The 21,654-nt window shown below is 33.1% G+C and overlaps 1 protein-coding gene across 4 annotated transcripts in view; it reads left to right on the top strand.

The window, feature by feature from the left end:
• Positions 1-921: 921 nt before the first annotated feature.
• Positions 922-21,654, top strand: part of LOC126885715 (mitochondrial amidoxime reducing component 2-like) — a 68,523-nt gene continuing 47,790 nt past the window's right edge. For all 4 annotated transcript variants that reach the window (XM_050652444.1, XM_050652443.1, XM_050652441.1 and 1 more), the window contains exon 1: positions 922-1,241. In XM_050652444.1, coding sequence (XP_050508401.1) covers positions 1,087-1,241 — 155 coding nt within the window. In that variant the 5' untranslated portion in view covers positions 922-1,086. The remainder of the gene's footprint in view (positions 1,242-21,654) is intronic.

The following is a 21,654-nucleotide window of genomic DNA, read 5'->3' as shown; positions in this document are numbered from 1 at the left end:
TGATGAATCAATAACAAAAGTTAACCATTTTAAATACCTAGGATGTTGGATAAACGAGACACTAAATCCGGATAAAGAAATTAAAACTCGTATAGAAATTGCAAGAGGAGCATTTATGAAACTTAGATCTATTCTGAGCAACTCTCAGCTGAACTTACAACTAAGAATCAAGTTCCTAAAATGTTATGTGTATCCTGTATTACTATATAAATGTGAAACCTGGATCATGAAGGTTAACATGATGAACACATTAGAAGCCTTTGAGATGTGGTCGTATCGTAGAATGCTCAGAATATCTTGGGTTCAACGCATTTCAAACAGAGAAGTCTTAAACAGAGTAGGTCAAGGCGAAGGTGACTTAATGAAGATGATAAAAAAGAGAAAACTTGAATATCTGGGGCAAATAATGAGAGGTAGCAGATACAGGATGCTGCAGTTAATACACAATGGAAAGATCGACGGAAAAAGAGGAATTGGTCGAAAGAAATATTCATGGCTCCGAAACCTTCGTCAATGGACTGGCTTATCAGCAGATCAATTGTTACATGCCGCACAAGATCGAGAACGATATCGGCAAATTGTTATGGAAGCTACCCACGCCTAAAAATTTGGGCACGGTACTTAAAGAAGAAGAAGATTTATTACCAATCTAAGAATGTTTGTGTAGTTCAATTTGTTTTGAACCAATCGATTCTCCCTCCTTCCTGTTGGGTCCTTGGGTATGTTGTTGTGTTCCTGTATTAGCTGATGATGGCTCATATTGGGCCGAAACTTTTTAATAAAAAAATTTTTGTGGTACTAATGCATTATACATATAAATTGTTAATGTTAAATAAATATACCAAGCCGGTCCTGTCTCAAGTAGCTTAGAAGTTACCGCATTTATAAACGTTCAACAAATTATTATTTTTAATTTTTCAGTCGCACGACATGATCACTGTTTAAACTGTCAAGTATTATCTCCCGAGTTTTAAGGTCAAAATTATTTACTATTACATTATAAATGTAGATAGTGCGTTGTGTGGAAATTGTTTACAGTGTAGATTAATACATACAAAGTAACCATAATCTAACCAAAAGTGAATCATGGAAACGGAATGGAAACGGGTAGGAAAAATAAAAAAGATGTGTATTTTCCCTTTAAAAAGTGGAAGAAGAGTTGAAGTCAATCAGGCATTGTGTACCAAACAAGGACTAATGGACGTTGATCAGGGAGATGGATCTCCTTGTTTACGAGATAGGTAATGTTAGATTATTTTTAAAAACATTAAAAAAGTGTCAGAAGAATTGAAAAAACATATTTACCTATCTAGTATTTTTTAGTGTAAATAATAGAGGTAAAATTAATAATCAAGTTTGAATATTCTCTCTCCTCCCAGATAACACAAAGACATCTTAAAGAAATCTAAAAGATAACTTACTAAATATGTTTTAGACGTCTTAAAAATGTCTGGTATTTCCGGAAAGATATCTTTGACGTCCTAAAGATGTACGAATGTTACAAATCCTTACATCTTAAAATGTCTTTTTTTGTCTATTATTAAGGTGTTTAGGATAGCTTTCTTTTTAATTTTTTATGAAATATTTTAAATGAACTTTTAATAAAAATAATTAGGTTCTAAAAATACGTTTATTTCTATTCAAATTTTACATGTACATAAGTAAATATGTACTTAATAGTTATTTATGATATAAGTGTTAAAAGTACACGTTTAAGGCACGCATGTGGAAGTTTGCAGAATGAGCGAAGCGAGTTCTGCAATTCACATGAGTGCCTTAAAAATGTACTTTTTAACACGCATATCATACAATATTTTTTCTACAAACGTAATTACAGGACAATATCTACAAAAACTTTTACTTGAACTTGACTGACATTCTTATAAGGTGCTACATACTCCAGGGAAATAAGCTAGAAATAGACCATGTTCGGGACACTCAAAGATCCAGGTAGCTGACTACTTTTTTAGTTATTGTAGACCTATAAGAAGAAAATCTACCTGTTTCCTGCCTAGAGTTCGCTTCCGTTTTTTAATTATTAACAATTTAGAGCAAAAATCGCGATTTTTTCGTTTTTTTGCACCCGATTTAAAATCTAAACAGTTGACAAAACTACAAAATTAAATTTTTTAGAACATTGAAAAACCTTCAAAATGCCGATCTTTGAAAGTTAAAAAGTTAAAAATGAATAACCATTTTCTCGTTGGAACTTTACCGCGCTGAGCAGATGGGACGTGAATTGTAAATTGTAGAATTCCCTCATCTTCCTTAGTCTCAGTATCCGTATGGCTTGCAAATTGTAGAAGCCTCGGAGGTGTAACCAGAGAAGGTTCCCATTGTTTTCATTCTGGTGGGATGTAGAATAGCATTATGTTGTTTTATATGCCATTAGAGTGAAAACTTAGTCTTTTTAAAAAGTTAATTTGTTGCTACGCAAACTGCAAAATAAGTGAAAATCGTAATTTGTTAATAACTTTACTAAAACTACTTTAGAACTTTAGTGTTTCACCCAAAATTGGGTATTGGGGTACTTAACAAACCCTCAAAATTTGAGACTGATCCATTAATTAGTTTAAAAGGTATTCTATTTGTTTATCCCAGAGACCTCTATTTTGCAATAACATAAGACAGAAAATAATGAAGATGAGGCAATTCTGCGAGTATGTCAAATGAAAGTAGAAAAATGATACTATCAAAATGTACTAAAAAAAGATAAAAAATTATCTAATGTAGTCAAAAATCCTAATGCCAATTTTTTTAAATTTTGTAGTGTATAAACATTTAGAATAACTTTAAAAATATTGTCCGCAGAAGAAATCATTTTACATATTCGAAAAGTTGGTATTTTACACAAATTTTTAAAAATGTAGTTCAATTGGTGACTAGTCGTGGTAAGTGAAGGGGCAGCTGGGAGCCGACAAATGCACGAGTTCAAAAACTAAAAAAGGCAACTTAAAACTATGTATAATCATTTTCTATATCTCGGGATCTACTGAATATATTTTGATCTTTTTTCTTTAATTTGTTTGGTAATTTTTCTATACATTACAAATATGCAATTAGTCTATTTGCAATTTGACATTTATTAATTAATAAACAGTCTAATTTTTTTAAGCAATTTTTGAAAAAATAATTTATTCCCAAAAATCCATGTTTTTAATCATACTATCATTATTAATCATATAAAAAGTTAAGGTATACTTTAATAAATACATTATCTTCAATAAATAATTATCTAATAAAAATAATTTACTTATTAAAGTGTACTTTAACTTTTTCTATGATCATTAATGACACTATGATTAAGAAAATAGATTGTGGTAAAGAAATATTTTTTCAAGAATTGTTTTAACAAATTCGACTGATTATTAATTAATAAATTTATAAACAAATTGCATATTTGTAATGTACATAGAAATTACATACCAATTAAAAAGAAAGATCAAAATCCATTGAGTTGATCCGGAGACACAGAAAATTATATTAGTTTGAAATTGCTTTTTTGGTATTTTAACTCGGTGGATCCGTAGGATCCCCCTAGTAACCGTTTGAACTACATTTTTGAAAAATCGTAGAGTAATAATAATAATATTGTATGGCATTTTCGCCGGGGAGATCCTTTCGGACAATTCCGGCGCCATTTACATCTTTAACCCTGTTTTAAATAACTAGTGCCGATGTACACTAGCCCAGGGGGACCGACGGCTTAATGTGCTCTCCGAGGCACGGTGAGAAGGCTCGTGTCATTATTGGAAATGAAAATGGTTTGTCCTTGGCAGGGCTTGAGCCCACGTGCACTGGCGTATGAAGCCAGCGATTATACCGTTACTCCACGGCCGCTCACACACTTATCTGTAATCGTAGAGTGTGCTGTGAAGATACATTGTTTATGCGAATTTTTTAACAAAAAATACAAATCCCATTCTTTAAAATGGCATCAATGAAATTTCTTAATTATTATAAACAAATTACCTGTGATTTAAAAAAAACACATGGCTAACTTTGTCCCAAATGAACTCAGGCTAATTGTTTTTATTTGAAAATTCGTGTTAAAATACTAGCTTTTCGAATATATAAAAAGATTGTTCCTACGGGCAATATTTTTAAAGTTATTCTAAATGTTTATAAACTATAAATTTTTAAAAATTTGACATTAGGATTTTTGAATTTATTAATTAATTTATCTTTTTTTTTTAATACATTTTGATACAATCAGTCTTCTACTTTCATTTGACATACTCAGAATTGCCCAATGTTCATTATTTTCTTTCTTATATTATTGCAAAATAAAGGTCTCTGGGATAAACAAATAGAATAACTTTTAAACTAATTCATGGATCGGTCTCAAATTTTGAGGATTTGTTAAGTACCAAAATACCCAACTTTGGGCGAAACTCTAAAATTCTAAGTTAAATTTAGTAAAAGTTATTAACAAATATCAATTTTTATTCATTTTGCAATTTGCGCAAGTTTACGCAGTTTGCGTAGCAACAAATTAACTTTTTAACTTTCAAAAATCGGCATTTTGAAGGTTTTTCAATGTTCTAAAAAATTAAATTTTGTAGTTTTATGTCAACTTTCGAATGGGGTGCAAAAAATCGAAAAAATCGCGATTTTTGCACTAAATTGTTGTTAATTAAAAAACGGAAAAAGCGAACTCTAGGCAGGAAACAGGTAGGTTTCCTTCCTATAGGTCTAAAATAACTAAAAAAGTAGTCAGCTACCTGGATCTTTGAGTGTCCTGAGAAAATCCTTATTTCTCTGGACTAACAGAGAGCTGCATAATTTGCTATAGAGCAGGGGTGGGCAAACTTTTTTTAATAAGGGCCACAAAAGGTTTTTGGTCTATTACCAAGGGCCGCAATGTTTTCATATTTTTAACTTTTGGGGGGGGGGGGGGGGCGGGGGGATGCTAAGCAATTTTTTTAATTTGTTTGAAACTATGGTAGAATTATTTTATTTTTAAAATATATAAACATATTCAGTACAATTCAAAGAATGTCCGAAAAAATGTTTCAAGACCAACTATTGAAAAATAAGCCAACGGTGGCAAATTTTTACCGACACCTAAACAAAATGAATGTTTCAGTAGACATCAGAACTCGTTATTGGATCATATGAAACAAAAAATTCAAAAATACTTTATTAGCTTATGAGTTTCTCGAGATAACACTGTCGAGTTTTGTTTTGTCGATTTTTGCGTTTTTGATATCACTCAGAAGTGAAAGTACCGAAATAGTGAAAACCAACACATTTGTTATTGTTACCTCACGAAATGTCTAAAGAAAATATATGAAAAATTTCAGGTAAATCTGTCAAGTAGCCTTTGGGTTACAATGTCCACCGCCTATAAAAAGCAGTTGAGCAGTTTTGAGAAAAACAGGTTTAGTTTTGACAACTTTTATTTTCAATTTCTTCTGTCTGTCAAATCGTAAAGTGTAAATCGTAATTTACAAAAGAAAATGGGAAAGCTGTTGAACGTTTCTCACTACGCTCAACAAGCTGCTGCAAAGCGAGTCGAAGGTAGGGATATTAAACATGCTGTATTTCTGGTAGTTTTCCTACGGTCAAACTGAAATTTACAGAGAATATTTTTGAAATTATGTATTTTCATACAAAATAATAAAAAAATCGAAAATTTCAAAATTTTCAAACCATATCCCTACCCCCCTATACCACATTCGCATTTATTTAAGCACGGTATTTGCCGCAAATATACAGGGTGTTTCATTGAGAAAGGGGAATACTTAAATGGTGACTAGAGGTCACTAAGGCGGTTCTAGATATACTAGATTTATTGCCTCAATGATTTTTATAACTGAGTTATAGGGTGTTTAATCGATTTTGCCCATGTCTTTCTGGAAGTATAACTTTAGAACCACCTTGTATATTTTTTGATATTTGACATAGATATCTCTCATTTAAAATCCAAACCACCCAACTTCTTATCACAAGAATAATCCAGATCTGGTCTAAACAAAATTATTGGGAAATAATTGGACTAATTCTTTCTTTTTTATATGATCAATGAATAGTTTGAATTTCGTTACAAAAGTTACATTTTGCGAAAAACACTTATAAATTTAGCAAAGTAGCAGTGTTTAATTTCTAAATAATTTCCTCCCCTAATTAACAGCATCTTTTAAGAATCTTTTCTAAACTTAATTATTATGGAATATGATTGTTGATTGTGGTATAAGACATCAGTATGTTCTGTCTCTAACTCTTCCAAAAATGCTTCGAATTCACTATGATTTAATCCTATTGAACTAATACAGTTAACAATATTAGTTATAATTGAAATGACGTTGTCCACTTTCAAAACGTTTTTGCACAATATCTGATGATGGACTATGCAGTAAAGAATAATAAATCATGTTCTGGAAACTGTTGAACGTAATCTTTAAGTTTTCTCAACGTTACAATATTTGCTCCTCTTAAATTTGGTGCTCCGTCAGTTGTTACTCTTACTAATAGGTGGTTACGGGTTAATTCAAAATTTTCCACACAATTCCTGACTACATACTTTGAAAATATCATTTTCATTTGTTGAAATTTCATGGATTTCATTGAGGGAGCCGAAAATTTGCGGAAAAATCACCCGCTGCGAAAGTGATAATATTAATAGCTGCATTATCTATCTAGATTTAATTATCAATATTAGCAATAATTGGAAAAAATCTTAAAATTAAAATAATTCACTTTTTCTTCTCGGGCCGCAAAAAAATTGCTAAAGGGCCGCATGCGGCCCGCGGGCCGCACTTTGCCCACCCCTGCTATAGAGTGTTCTTTGTAATATTGCTATAACTACTCGTGGTTGAACCTTATTCTCTATATTTTTCTTTCAAAAGTATTAATAAGGTTTATTCTCTTTTGTGTCATGATTCATGTTTCTACGCCATATGTTGCTATTGGTCGTATGATGGCTTTATATAATTTAAACTTTATTTCGCTAAGGATCCATCTGCGACAGAGGGAAAGAAGAATGTTCTGTTAGCAAGCATTATCCGTTTCCGTATTTCCTCCTCCTCGCTGCCGATGCCATCCTCAGTTATCTGTTATTTGTTCACTTTGAATATACATATATTAGAAATACATATCAATAATAACAATACTATCCCTTTACTGTTAGTGCAGCTTTGGGATTATTGGAGGGTTGTTTTCTATCTCCTGGGACTACGGGATGCATCTAAACATTCCGTATATGTATTTGGACCATAGGAGTTTTCTATTGGTTCGTTGCAGCACGCGGTAATATTTTAACCAATAGGCGGCAAGGTTCCAGATGCATATACGGAATGTTAGTCGGTCCCAAATTCATATACGGAATGTTAAATGTCGTACACCGAAAAAGATAAGTTTTTTTAGAGTCTTTTAAAAGGATATTGATTTTAAAATACTTGTACTGTATTATTAAATAAAAATAAAACAATTATAGAATTTCGAATGTTATTTGGTGCGAAATTCATATGCGGAATGTTAATTATTCGTAGACCAAAAAATGGGACTTTTATTAATCAATTAAAGGAGACTGATTTTAGAAAACCTATTTTATTAATGTATTATTAAAGAAAAATAAAACAATGATTAGGTACCTATTTGGTGCGAAATTCATAAATGGGATGGTATAGATTTGAGAGACATATTTCTTTATTTGACTAAGGTTTCGCTTTCTCAGAATTTTTAATGACTTGTACGTGTTTCATTCACAGTCATTTGTTTCGAGCTTCTGTTATGTGTCACATAATATTAATATATTATGTACGACATACGTTATTGGTATATAAAATAATACAAAACAAAAACGTATGACGTAGATATATTAATATTATGTGACACATGACAGAAGCTCAAAACAAATGACAATCGATGAAATGCCCTATATATCAATTATGATGTCACTACCTCTATCATAATGAACTTTATTATGATACAGATTTTCATTAAGATACAGATTTTTAACTAATAGAATCGCGAAATGACATTCGCGATAAAGGTGGCACACGCGCAGTAACCAATGGCCAGTCAAATACATACGCTTTGACAGTTCTCAATATGTAAACAAACTGTCAGACTGACAAACTACTTAATTTGTTTGCGTTACAAAATTAATAAATTTGAATATATTTTTTTGTGAATGATCATAGAACAAAAATCGTGTATACAACTTGAATTTAATTATCATTATGACGCTCGTACTCTATACGAAACTCGTTTCGTATCCTTTAAACTCGCTTCATAATGATCATCATTAAATGCTCGTTGCATAATATACTATTAAAAACCAGTCTCATTTTAACAGGCTTTAATAAAAATCGTCTTTTTGTTCTACGAATATTTAGCATACCGTATATGAATTTCGCACCAAATAACATTCGAAATACTATAATTGTTTTATTTTTATTTAATAATACAGTAACAAGTATTTTAAAATCAATCTCCTTTTAAAAGACTCTAAAAAAACTTATCTTTTTCGGTGTACGATATTTAACATTCCGTATATGAATTTGGGACCGACTAACATTCCGTATATGCATTTGGAACCTCGCCGCCTATTGGTTAAATTATTACCGCATGCTGCAACGAACCAATAGAAAAGTCCTAGGGTCCAAATACATATACGGAATGTTTAGATGCCTACGGGATACAAGGATGGTAAAAGGGCCAGTGCTACTCTTCAATTGTTATTGAGTTGACCTGGGGTCTATAGATATTTAAAAGTATGTGGTTTATAATTGTACGTCTACCCCATATTACGTTTAGTAGATAGGAGGTACAGTAAGTTCTTATGTTCCACAGAAACATAAATATCTAGACAAGACAACTACTCTAATGGACGGGACAACTGCAAACAATTGCTGATTTGTAGTTATTTAAAATTTCTTTTTCTTTATATAATTGACATAGAACGTAAAAATAAAAATGAAAATGATAATTAACTAAAAAACATTTTAAAAAACAACAATCCGCGATTTCTACAGCTGTCCCGCCCACAAGATTTATCTTGTCGAAAGGATGATGTTTCTATGCAATGTAAGAACTTCTTGAACTGATGCTCTGTGACAGTTTCAATCGAGTCTGATCTTTCAGTTGTCGTTTCCCAATTTTTGAGAAATATGATTTCCTCCTATTCTCCCAATAAATTTTCTTCATTGGTGTTTATCTTCAGGTGCTTTGAGAATTTCTGGTTGAAACTCTAAGGCTGAATTCTGAATTTGGTCGGACCATCTGGTTGGTGATGGTTTTCTTGGTCTTCTTCCCGGAACTTTTTCAGAAACAATTAATCTCTCTAAATTATCATCATCTCTGAGAAGCACTTGCCCGAAGAACTAGGGAATTCGCTACAGACATGAAGGCAGCCTTTTTTAATGTCTAGTTGGTTAGGAATGGAAACGTTTGTACTATAAGCTGTCAAAGGTATGCGCAATATTCTTCTCCAACACCACATCTCAAAGGCATCAATTTTTTGGCGTACTTTTGCGCACTTTAACGTAAGGTATGTAACTTTAACAAGTGGTCTAATACAAGTGCATTGACCAATTTCATCTTGATCTATTGAGAGCTTTTGAACTTTACTTTGGAAAGACGGAACGAAAACATCTCCGGACTTCTGCTTAGCAGCTGCCATCGTTAGTTATAGTACTGTCTACCATTTGGTATCTGGTGAAAACCAGCTGACTATTGCTGCATCTGTCTACCATCATTATTTCCGTTTTGTCTTTATTAATTTTAAAACCAACTTGAATGCTTTCCAGGGCTGGATTTACCTATGGGCTGAATGGGCTATAGCCCAGAGCGGCAAATTTTGGTAAAAAGTAAAAAATTGCGGGGGTGGGAGGGGCGGCAAACTGCAAATCTTCAACTCCGCTTCTGAAGCTTCTACAAGTTAGTGTTATCAGCAAATCTTAAATTTACGATCTTTCTACCAGCCACCGTTACTCCATCTGTCCTTCTAAAGCAATCCTCATAACATTTTCACCATTAATTAATATTAAATAAGTCAGATGATAAAACGCATCCTTAATAATTCTCTCTCCTATGAATTGGCTTGAGAACTTCTGATCTAGTCGTACTATTGTCATATTGGATAGTACAGGTTTTTAATGCCACCAAGTGTATCGGTGCACCCATCTTTAATAAAATGGTACAAATATTTATCCAGGTTACACAATCGAATATCTTCTGGTAGTCAACAAAGCATTTTTTATTATCAAAGGTACTTGAAATTCTCTCGACTTTTCAATGAGATGTCTCAGGTTCAAGATTTACTCCCATGTACTTTTCCTTTTAAAAACACCGCTTGTTCCTGCGGTATTTGATAATGTATCTAGATAAGTTTGTTAATCAGTTTCTGATAATAATATGCAAAATGTTGCTGCTATGTGTTATTAGTTACAATGTAATGCGGTAGCTTTTATATGTGGTAGTGGATCCTTTTTGTGTAGTAGAATATAAATTAAGGTATACCAATCATATGTCCATTGTCCCAAATTCCAAACAGCGACTTATCATCAGACACACAGCCTGATGATGGGGTAAAAATTCTAAACCCCGAAATCACATACAGTGCGGTGGAATAAGTGTTGCCCCCTCCCTGTTAACTTGTTTATTTTAAGAATATAAGAAAAACGCTCGGACAAGTCGATTTTTAAACTAACCATAGTATATTATAGCATCAACGTTTCGAACTTTACGCGATCCCTCTTCAGGTGACAGCCATAACTTTGATTTTTTTAAATAGGAAAGTACATCATGTGACACCTCATTTAAAAGCTCTTAAAATACTGATTTCAAAAATGTATAATACTTTAATCCTGTTTGAGAGCGTAGGGGCAAAATTTCGGTCGAATTCTTTCTAAATGCAATTATTTTTTTCGAATCCTGAAAAAACTAATAAATATTTTTGAAAAATTTAAACGCAGAATGAAATACTACAGTATTCTCGATGGTCCAAAGTCCCTGAGAACTCCTATAATGTTTATTTTAAGAAGTCACATTGGCGAAAAAAAGAGAACATTTAGTGTGATTTTTAATTTCAAATATATCATTCAAAAGAAACTTTCTGTTTATTCTGAGGTACTGTCAGCCCTCGGTAATAATCTAATCTTTCATTCTGCGTTTAAATTTTTCAAAAATACTTATTAGTTTTCTCAGAATTCTAAAAAAAAATAAACGCGTTTAAAAAGAGTTCGACCGAAATTTTGCGCCTACGATCTCAAAAAGGATTACAGTATTATACATTTTTAAAATCAGTATTTTAAGAGATTTTAAATGAGGTGTCACATGATGTACTTTCCCATTTAAAAAAATCAAAGTTATGGCTGTCACCTGAAGAGGCATCGCGTAAAGTTCGAAACGTTGATGCTATAATATACTATGGTTAGTTTAAAAATCGACTTGCCAAACGTTTTTCTTATATTCTTAAAATAAACAAGTTAACAGGGGGGGGCAACACTTATTCCACCGCACTGTATAAATAAAACATTTATCTATAATATCGATTGTGAGTACTGGACCTGATTTCTAAACAAATAGATTAGTTTAGAAATATGTTGTGTCACCGAAATTTTTATATGTCACAATACAAAAATAAAATACAGTACAACCTGCCATATCCGGACCTGTCATATTCGGACCTCCCCATATCCGGACGGTTCTGCTGCATGCATCTACCGAAATCTACCGAGAAAGGCAGTCCTGTTGTTAGATAACGCACCCTCTCATCCCGACCCAAAACAACTAAAAGATGGCGAAACAAAGTGTCTTTTTTGCCCCCAGATGTGACATCCCTCTGTAAGCCTATAGATCAAGGTATTAAAGAATCTATAAAATGTGTCTATCGACGAAAGTTATTGACGGCGTTGATTACTGGAATGTATGAAGGAGAAAACATTTCAGAGACTATAAAAGAAGTGGTCTTGATATCCGTATTTTATCATATCCGGATTTTTTCATATCCGTATCGGTCTGTCGCCACATTGATCCGGATATGGCAGGTTTTACTGTAATGGCAAAATAGCAGTCAGTTATAATGAGTTAGAAAGATTATATAATACATTATAAATATTTAGAGAAATCGAAGATAACGGTTGCTGCCTGTCTTCGACCCAACACTTAAAAATGGAGTACCGTAAGATGGGGTTGGACTATTTACCTAAGACCTGTTTGCCAGCAAGATAACCAAGTACAGTGGCGTACTATAACGTATGGCTATCGCGTAACTATAAAGGCGTACTGTAACTTCCGATGGATTACGTCACCATCATTATCAATCAGCCAATCGCGTCACTGCTGGACCAAGGCCCTCCTTCAGTTCTTTCCTATGTTCTTTGTGTAGAGTGTAGAGTGTAGAGTGTAGAGAACACAAGTTAAGCTTGTAGCAGTGTTGCCACAGGTGTTGGACAAAATTTAGGTAGACTGCTCCTAATTTTTGGGTAGAAATCGTCAAATTTCGGTAGATTTTATTTTTTGCTTCTTTTATCACATTTCAAAAAAGTGATACTTTAGGTACGTGTATTCAAAAATAAACTACATTCATTATCATATAATGATCAATAATCACCATTCATCATAAAAAATGTATTTTCTCGGCTTTCTAGGTATAGAGCAATTTTCTTCATTTTTTTTTAATCCAAAGTAACTCGAGTAGAGCCGCCTAACTAACGCAATACTAAATATCAAGGATGCTTTAGTTTTGTTATAAGGAATTAATTTCCCGTGTAGTACCTTTTAACATTCAAAATAGAAATATTCTCATTTGAAAGCTGTATAATTGCTTAAACAAGATAAAAATTTTTGTTATAATAAATAACAGTTATAAGTTATTAACATTTATAAACCTACTGCAAAAATTTCAGCATAAATAATAGGTAAGGTGCAAAATAAGTTTCTCCTGTTTTAAGATTTTAATATAAATACTATTTTCAGTTTGGAATTACCTTTTATATGAAAATTAGCCACAATCCTTAACAGTATTCACTATTCAGGTAGGTATTAGTCCCAAAATCATAATATAAAAGGACAAGTGGTCATAAAATTGATATCCGTATCTGCTGAACATGTTACAACCTAGTAAAAGCAATTCAACGATTCTTGAAAATTGACTAAACTCTATTGCCAAATGTATCCGCTAAAAAAAATTCTAATAAATTTGTTAAAAAAAGAGAATTCCGTAGATTAATTTGAAAATTAAGAATTTTGATTTTTCGGTAGAAAAAAAGAGAATTCGTGATCGGTAGATTTGACAGGTATTCGGTAAATCTACCGAAAAATCGGTAACTGTGGCATCACTGGCTTGTAGCCAGTTTGCCGCTACTCTTTTTATGTCGTCGGTCCATTTAGTCGGTGGTTCTCGGTTCTCGGTTCCTCGGCTTCAGAGGCGGATCTCAAGATTTGCCGCCCCTGGGCTATCCACAATTTGCCACCCCCGCCCCCGCCATTTTTTACTTTTTTATCAAAATTTGCCGCCCCCTGAATTCTGCCGCCCTGGGCTATAGCCCATTCAGCCCATATGTAAATCCAGCCCTGATTGCATGATTCGCCTTGTCCATCTTGTGTTTTAGCTAAGTGCCCTGCCCAGTTCCACTGGAGTACGTACACTCCAGAAATGCAGATGTTTCATTTTACCTGGAAAAAGTCAAATTTTAAACAGCTTAACATTTCTTTTTTGGTAACATTGGCGTTTTTTATGTTATGATTTTTAAGTATTTGATTGTTCAACAAGCATTGAAATTAAATCTTTTGGAAAAAAAATTAGGTTTTCTATATAGCTCAAATATATGCTGGTAGCTGTATAGTATCTTTAAAGTTGTTCTGAAACTATTTCCTGGTGGCATTTTTATAATTAATTATTTTCAATGGGAAATAAGCCACAATTTACCAAAAAATGATTTTATTAACGTTTTTAGCGAGAATTTTACTGCCACCGTTGCATTTGGTTTATTTAATGTTTATTTAGTTTAAATGTGCATTAAATGTTTAAAGTCTTCTACTTTAAAATGTATAATACATGTCTGAATTGCCGATACAAATGAGCCAGATTAAATAAATTATTAGAAGAATTTTTTAGCATCAACATCTTTGTTTAATTTAGTATTATTTTGTATTTTGACAACGACACCCGACTTGGGCGTCGAAACGTTAATAAAATTATTTTTTTTTTGGTAAAATTGTGGTTTATTTCCCATTGAAAATAATTGAGTATCTTTAAATATGTAATCGTTTTTACGATAATCGATAATTCTTCAAATGGCCTTCAACGTTATTTAGATCAGAGAAAGTAGGTAAATACAGTTTCGTCCAAGTCTAAGAACTTCTATTAATTAAATCAAATGCTTACGAAACCATTCGTTCTGTGGTTTCACAATGTTTACACCAGATAACTAAATTTTCTTCTAAAAATATTACTTCAAACTACTCATAAAAGAAATAAGAAAACACATGTCATCAGGTTTCATCTTTGAAGGTTATGATGAGCCTTAGGTTAGATGTTAGGCAACCAAACGTACAAAGATGTGGTACAATGGATAACATAATAATATTAAAATAAAAATGTGTGTACCATTTTTATATATTCGGCTGCAATACGAAGGAAAAACAATCTTACTTTTTAATTAGAATAAGGAGTGCAGCCAGTCCCTTTAACTGCAGTTTTCTGCTCTTATTGGAGCGTCATCAGAAGGAACGTAGGCACTGTTCTCCTTAATCCAATCAAATCGCATCGAAATGTTTTCCCAAATATTGCAGCCAAAATGATGGTAATGGGTGGCTAGCGCCATCTGGCCGTAAAAATACGAAGCAAGTTTTCAATCCTAATAGCAAATAATTAATATTGAAAAATATCAAAAATTACTAAAAGATTTTTAAATTGAAAACTTACTGGTACATCCCCATGTATACGCCTCCAAGACTTCTACAATTTGCAAGTCATATGGATGCTGCAGTAAAGACGATAGGGAAGGAATTCTAAACCTTGCAATTCAAATCCCCCGTCTGCAGCCGGCTAGGAACTGAAAGATGCACCATAGTTACTCTACTGAGTAATAAGAAAATAAAATAAAAATGTGTGTACCATTTTTATATATTCGGCTGCAATACGAAGGAAAAACAATCTTACTTTTTAATTAGAATAAGGAGTGCAGCCAGTCCCTTTAACTGCAGTTTTCTGCTCTTATTGGAGCGTCATCAGAAGGAACGTAGGCACTGTTCTCCTTAATCCAATCAAATCGCATCGAAATTTATATCTTCGTATAATAATATTATTAAATTGTCATTTTTTAACACATTCACTGCCACATTGCCGTTGGTTCTATATAGGACCAACACTGATGTTGCCTCAGCAGCAACATATATTTTGCTTTACCAGGCTATGGGCTCAACACATTTTTTAATAACTGCTGGACCGTTGAAGCACATTTAAAAAATAGAAGCACATAAAATTTCTTAGATTTTTTCATAATGAGAAACGGGTATCCTATAAAAACATAATACGGTTATGCGGGTTATGGCTTTAAAATAAATTTTATTGAACAAATAAACATGTTTGCACGAATAAAATAATAAATAAATATTATGCGATTTCCCATTGATTTTGTTTTTTTTTAATAAATACACTCGCGATCATAAAAAGAGGGTCACTCGATAAGTTATTCAAGTTAGATGTCTCGAATTTTCTAAACCTGTTGTCCGATTTGAGTAATTTTTTTAGTATGTTATAGCCTTATTCTTTAGCAATATCGCTATAATAATATTGTTGCTAGACCGATAAATTGTCATTATATACCGGGTTTAAAAATCATACTGTGTTTATTCCTAAAAATTCGGAACACCCTGTGGAATGTTTTAGCATAGATAAAATATTGAAATTAAAACTCTGTTGTAGCCTTAGGCTTTCTTAACATTTTCTTTTTTGATTTATTTGTTTACGTTGGATAATAAAAAAGTTAGGCACCTTAACAACTAACCATGTTCTTCATCAATACAGGGTGTTTCTAAATAAGTGCGACAAACCTTAAGGGGCAATTTTGCATGAAAAAATAATGACCGTTTGCTTTATAAATGTATGACCGCAAATGCTTCGTTTCCGAGATACGGGATGTTGAATTTTTTCATACAAACTGACGATTTATTTATTGCTCTAAAATCGGTTGAGATATGCAAATGAAATTTGGTAGATGTTAAGAGGTAGTTATGGCGCATTTTTTGACATACAATTAAGAATTTTATATTCACCATTGGCGTGCATACAGGATGTATCTAAAATGTTTATACCCGTATGCACGCCAATGGTAAATATAGGATTATTAATTGTATGTCAAAAAATCCACAATAACTTCCTCTTAAAACCTACCAAATTTCATTTGCATATCTCTATTGGTTTTAGAACAATAAATAAATCGTCAGTTTGTAAGAAAAATTTCAACATCCCGTATCTCGGAAACCAAGCATTTGCGGACATATGTTTGTAAAGCAAACTGTCATTATTTTTTCATAAAAAATTACCCCTTAAAGTTTGTCGTACTTATTTAGAAACACCCTGTATTGATGAAGAACATGGCTAGTTATTAACGTGCTTAACTTTTTTATTATCCAACATAAACAAATAAATCAAAAAAGAAAATGTTGAGAGACCTAAGGCTACAATTGAGTTTTAATTTCAATATTTTATCTATGCTAAAACATTCCACAGGGTGTTCCGAACTTTTAGGAATAAACACAGTATGATTGTTACACCCGGTATACAATGACAATTTACCGGCCTAACAACAATATTATTATAGCGATATTGCTAAAGAATAAGGCTATAACATACTAAAAAAATCACTCAAATCGGACAACCGGTTTAGAAAATTCGAGACATCTAACTTGAATAACTCATCGAGTGACCCGCTTATTATGATCGCGAGTGTATTAATCACTGTACAAAAAAATACAACAAGCATTTTATCTTCTTGAATTTTTATTAAGTTCACTAAAACAAGATGTGTATGCACAAAAATGGCTCGCTCGTTCCACAACTTTTACACAAAAATATCGAACCTTTATGGAATCTGACGAATCGGGCTACAGGTTCTAATGGCTCCGAGAAAATTCCATGGGATTCCATGGGAGCTTCCAGCAGTGAAACAAGTAAGAGAAATTTGAATCTAAGTAAAGTTAGTCGAAAATGTAAATTTATACGGTTAAGTAAATAAATGTTAACTGAAAAAGACAGTTTATGTTTTCTTTCGATTCAGAGGCGATCCACAATCCCCAGATAGCCGTTTCTGTCTTACGACGTCCTCAGTGGAGCTGCATGGACCTCTGAAGCAAAACGAAAGCAAACTGTCTATTTATGTGGAATTTCAAAAATAATTTAAAATCCACTTTTGGGACGCTGCGGCGACATCTATTAAATAAAAGTGAAAACTCCCAGATACAAAATTCACTATTAAAATAAAAATTCTTCTCTTCTTCTTCTTCTTTTTGTATAGACATGACTCTGTCTGTTTTTTCAATGTGCCTCTAGTAAGTTGTCGTTTCATCGTTTTCGTGGTCTTCCCACTGATCGTCTTCCTATTGGGGAACCGTCTCTTGCTGTCCTGACTACCCTATTTGTTGTCATTCGGCTTATGTCGTCATTCCATTCTATTCTTCTGTTTGGTACCCAGTTATTAATGTTATCCACCTTGCATATCCGTCGTATATCTGTACTTCTAGCTCTGTCCCATGGAGTCTTACCATCGATTTTTCGAAGGGTTTTCATCTCCGCTGTTTTGAGCAATCTTTTTGTCCTCTCTACGTCGGGTCGTGTTTCTGCCGCGTGTGTCATTATTGGTCTGATGGCTGTTTTGTAAATTCAGCCTTTCATTTCTTTTCCGATATTTTTATTTCTCCATATTGTGTCATTCAGGCAACCTGCGGCTCTGTTTGCTCTATTCACTTGATCTTCCACTTCTGTTTCGAGCCTCCCGTAGCTAGATAGTGTGATGCCTAGTTGTTTAAACTTCATCACTTGTTCTATTATCTGACCTTCCAGCTCCAATTTACATCTTATTGGATCTGCTGCTATAACCATGCATTTTGTCTTTTTTGAGGAAATTAACATGTTAAATTTTCTGGCGGTTATTTTAAATTGGTGCAGCATACGGTGTAAATCATCTTCTACCGCATTTATACTCAGTCCTGTTGGACAGGGAATTGGGCAGGGAAGTGGGCAGCGTGAATGTGTAAATAGCTTACTCGCGCTGCTTCTCATGCTACTGCCATTGCACGGCGCTCCCTCAAAAGTCGGTTTTCGAGATGGAAGTCAAAGGACTGGCAGCGCGAGCACGAGTGGGTATTTACATTCAACTACTCTCTCTCTCTCTCTCACTTGCCGCCGGCAAAGCGGTAAGTGAGTAAGGGAGCAAGACGATGCTGTCGTCACATTCCATTCTTGTGAGTCGCTCGGTAATGAGTTGAGAGGACATTGGCGAGGAACTGATGTGAACACCTCACTCGCGTCGATATCGTATATCGGCAATATTTCCGTCAGCGGCAGCAGCAGTGGCAATAGCTGAGTATAAAGCCGGCATGTTCACTTTGAGAGATTAGTGTTGCATCGTCTACATAGCAGATTATTTTAAGTTGTTTTTCTCCCATTTGGTATACTTTTTAAACGCTTTTCTTTACTTCAATAGTTTGCATCAAATCTTTAGACGTTAATTGGACTGACTTTTCTTCAATGCAAATGAATGAAAATTTGCAGACATGTGCATTCGCGGGAACAATATCCGAATAGTCAATAATTTTTTTTGTGTTTATTAATTGTTTAAATAAAAAAGAACTATTTTAATGAAAAATGCTTACATTCTCTTGTTTTTTACAATGTAGAAACTTGAAACTTTTACGGATTGTAGATAATGATATCGGGTATCGAGTAAAATCGAAGGACGCAGAAGAATTGGTAGAAAGCAAGCCTCTTGGTTGAAGAATATCCGGGAGTGAACAGGAATAAAGAAAGCAGAACAACTATTTAGAATAGCTCGAGACAGAGACAGTTTCGCCATGTTAATCGCCAACGTCAAGGGGACTTGATAGGGCACGTTAAGAAGAAGCTAATGATATGAACTATACATAATTTCACTTTTTACGTTAATTGTTTACGTTATGCTTCATAAATAAACAATAAAGTTTCAAATTTTGAACGCTCATAATATATTTGTTTATATATAAATCGGCGTTTATTCGTGTCAAATTTCAATACGATACGAAACAAAACTTCAACCAAAACTCGAATTAAAAAAATTCGTGTTTTTATCGTAGTCTTAAGTGGCTGATACACACGCAATCTTTAAGTACGCGGGTTTAAAGATCGCGGACTTACTCGGCTCGCCGTCGGTGATACACGGCAGACTTAAAGTACGCGGTTTTAAAGATCGCGGTCGCCGACACGGCAGGCTAATAATCCATATTGTCGGGATTTTCAGTAACAACGTTTCATAAAAATGAACCTTTAGGTACATTTTCATGTTATATACATTTACATATCATGTTATCAAAATAAATCAATACTTTTTGAGTTATTAAAGATCAAGTATTTGTCTGTTTAAGAGCACATGCGTGAAATTACGGATGATAAAAAGAACATATTAATTAATTGTATGTTACTAAAATATTATTTTTATATTATTTCGATATTATAAATTTAGCAAAAGTGTATTCGAATATGTCAAATGTACCCATTATTGGACACCCCCAGTTTCTGGACATATTCAGTTTATATTGATAGAAAAAATTCAAATAAATATTGAAATAATATAAAAATAATATTTTACTAAAACATTAAAAGGGTAAACCCTGTAGTTGGCTGTATACCTTTGTTAAGACAACGTCGAATGAAGTAAACACTTCTGTTGTATATAGGTATATTATAAATTTATTAAAAAATTTTTAAAATTCATCCACAAGGGAGTGGTTGTACAAAACGTTTTCGGTCAAACTGACCATCCTCAGTGTAAACGTCCAGTGTACAAGTAATTGAAACTAGCCACTTGAATAGGTGTAAAACCTCAAAATAACATTATTGCTACATTATGAGCTGTATAGTAATCGACAATAAGTCGATGTCTTAAGATTAAAAATGTATCACATGTGGATGTATGTCATCCTTGCTCGGAATTAGCACAAGGTTGTGATCAGGTGAGAGGTTAACAACCAACTCTAATATTTTACTAACATACAATTAATTAATATGTTCTATTTATCATCCGTAACTTCACGCATATGCTCTTAAATAGACAAATCTTTGATCTTTAATTACTCAAAAAGTATTGATTTATTTTAATAACGTGATATAACAAATTTTACTTAAAATTTGTCCCTCTATCGATTTGTGGGGTTATTTTTAATAAAATTGTTTTCACCCGCGGGAAGGGGTGGTATTCACCAAGAGGGTAAAAGTGCAAGTTGGCACCAAATCAGTTTTATTTCTTGAGGTATGCTCTAACTAGTCACCAATTTTCATGCAAATCGATGGAGGTTTAACAAAATAAGAGGTGAAAACCTTTAATGATTGCACTAACTTTCCCCTTTCATCCCTTATTGCTACTTCCTGTATCCACTGAGGTGTCAGCCTGAAAGGGGTCATAATTGTCAATATACAATAGACACATTTCACAGGAAAAACTCCATATTACTTATGACGATGATTTTTCGTCTCTAGCTCTCCGTCTATATCGTAGCCTGCTGTGAGAAGTGTGTTTAGCAAAAAATTTAGAAACTGTCCTCGTGGTTAAATTTTTTATTTTCTGTATACCTAATTTTGCTGAATGATGTTTTTTAGTAGAGTTTGATTATTTTTTTGATCAGGTTTTGTTAAATAGAAGAATAATTTATTTTTTATAAGTGTGGTAAGCTGTCAAAATCATGATGTGAAGTATATCACTTGTTTTTGATCTATTTTAATTTAATACAAGGTAGGCATAAACAAACAAAATATCATAGATAAGATGGTAATATTTTCATCAGGAGGATAAAACAGCCTATAAATAATTAGATTTATTCAAAAACAAATAATCAAAAATAATTTAGTATAGCTTAAAATGGTGTTTTACGGTTTTCTCAAAACTTATAAAATGTAACTGTCTCCTTTCAACAATCAACGATTGCATTATTTTTAGGCAATTTGCTTAATTAGTGAAAATATAAGTGTAATTTTAAACGCAATAACATGATGGCTCGAGGCTCGTGGCTCGCGGCCGTGATACACGTACGTGTTACGAGTAAGATTTCAAACTTGTTGGATCGACGGCGTACTTACTCGGCGGACTTAAAGTACGCGTACTTGCAGTGATACACGCGCGAAAAAGGTCGCGAGCCATAAGTTCGCGTACTTTATCGCGTGTGTATCACCCACTTTAGAAAAACCACCGGTAGAGACGGTTTGTGCTACAATTAACATTAGAATTTGTTTTGTCGTATTAATTAATTAAACGCTTTTCTTTAGTTCAATCGTTTGGGTCAAATTTTTGGACGTTAATTTGAATGCCCTTTCTCCAATGCAAATGACTAAAAATTTGCAAACATACGCATTCGCAGGAGAAATACACGAATAGTCAATAAATTTTTTTTTTATTAATTGTTTAAATAAAAAATTATTTTAATGGAAAATGCTTAAGTTCTCTTGTTTTTACA

Source organism: Diabrotica virgifera, chromosome 5 (genome assembly GCF_917563875.1).
Source record: "Diabrotica virgifera virgifera chromosome 5, PGI_DIABVI_V3a".
Lineage (NCBI taxonomy): Eukaryota > Metazoa > Arthropoda > Insecta > Coleoptera > Chrysomelidae > Diabrotica > Diabrotica virgifera.
This window is presented reverse-complemented; position numbering and strand designations above follow the sequence as displayed.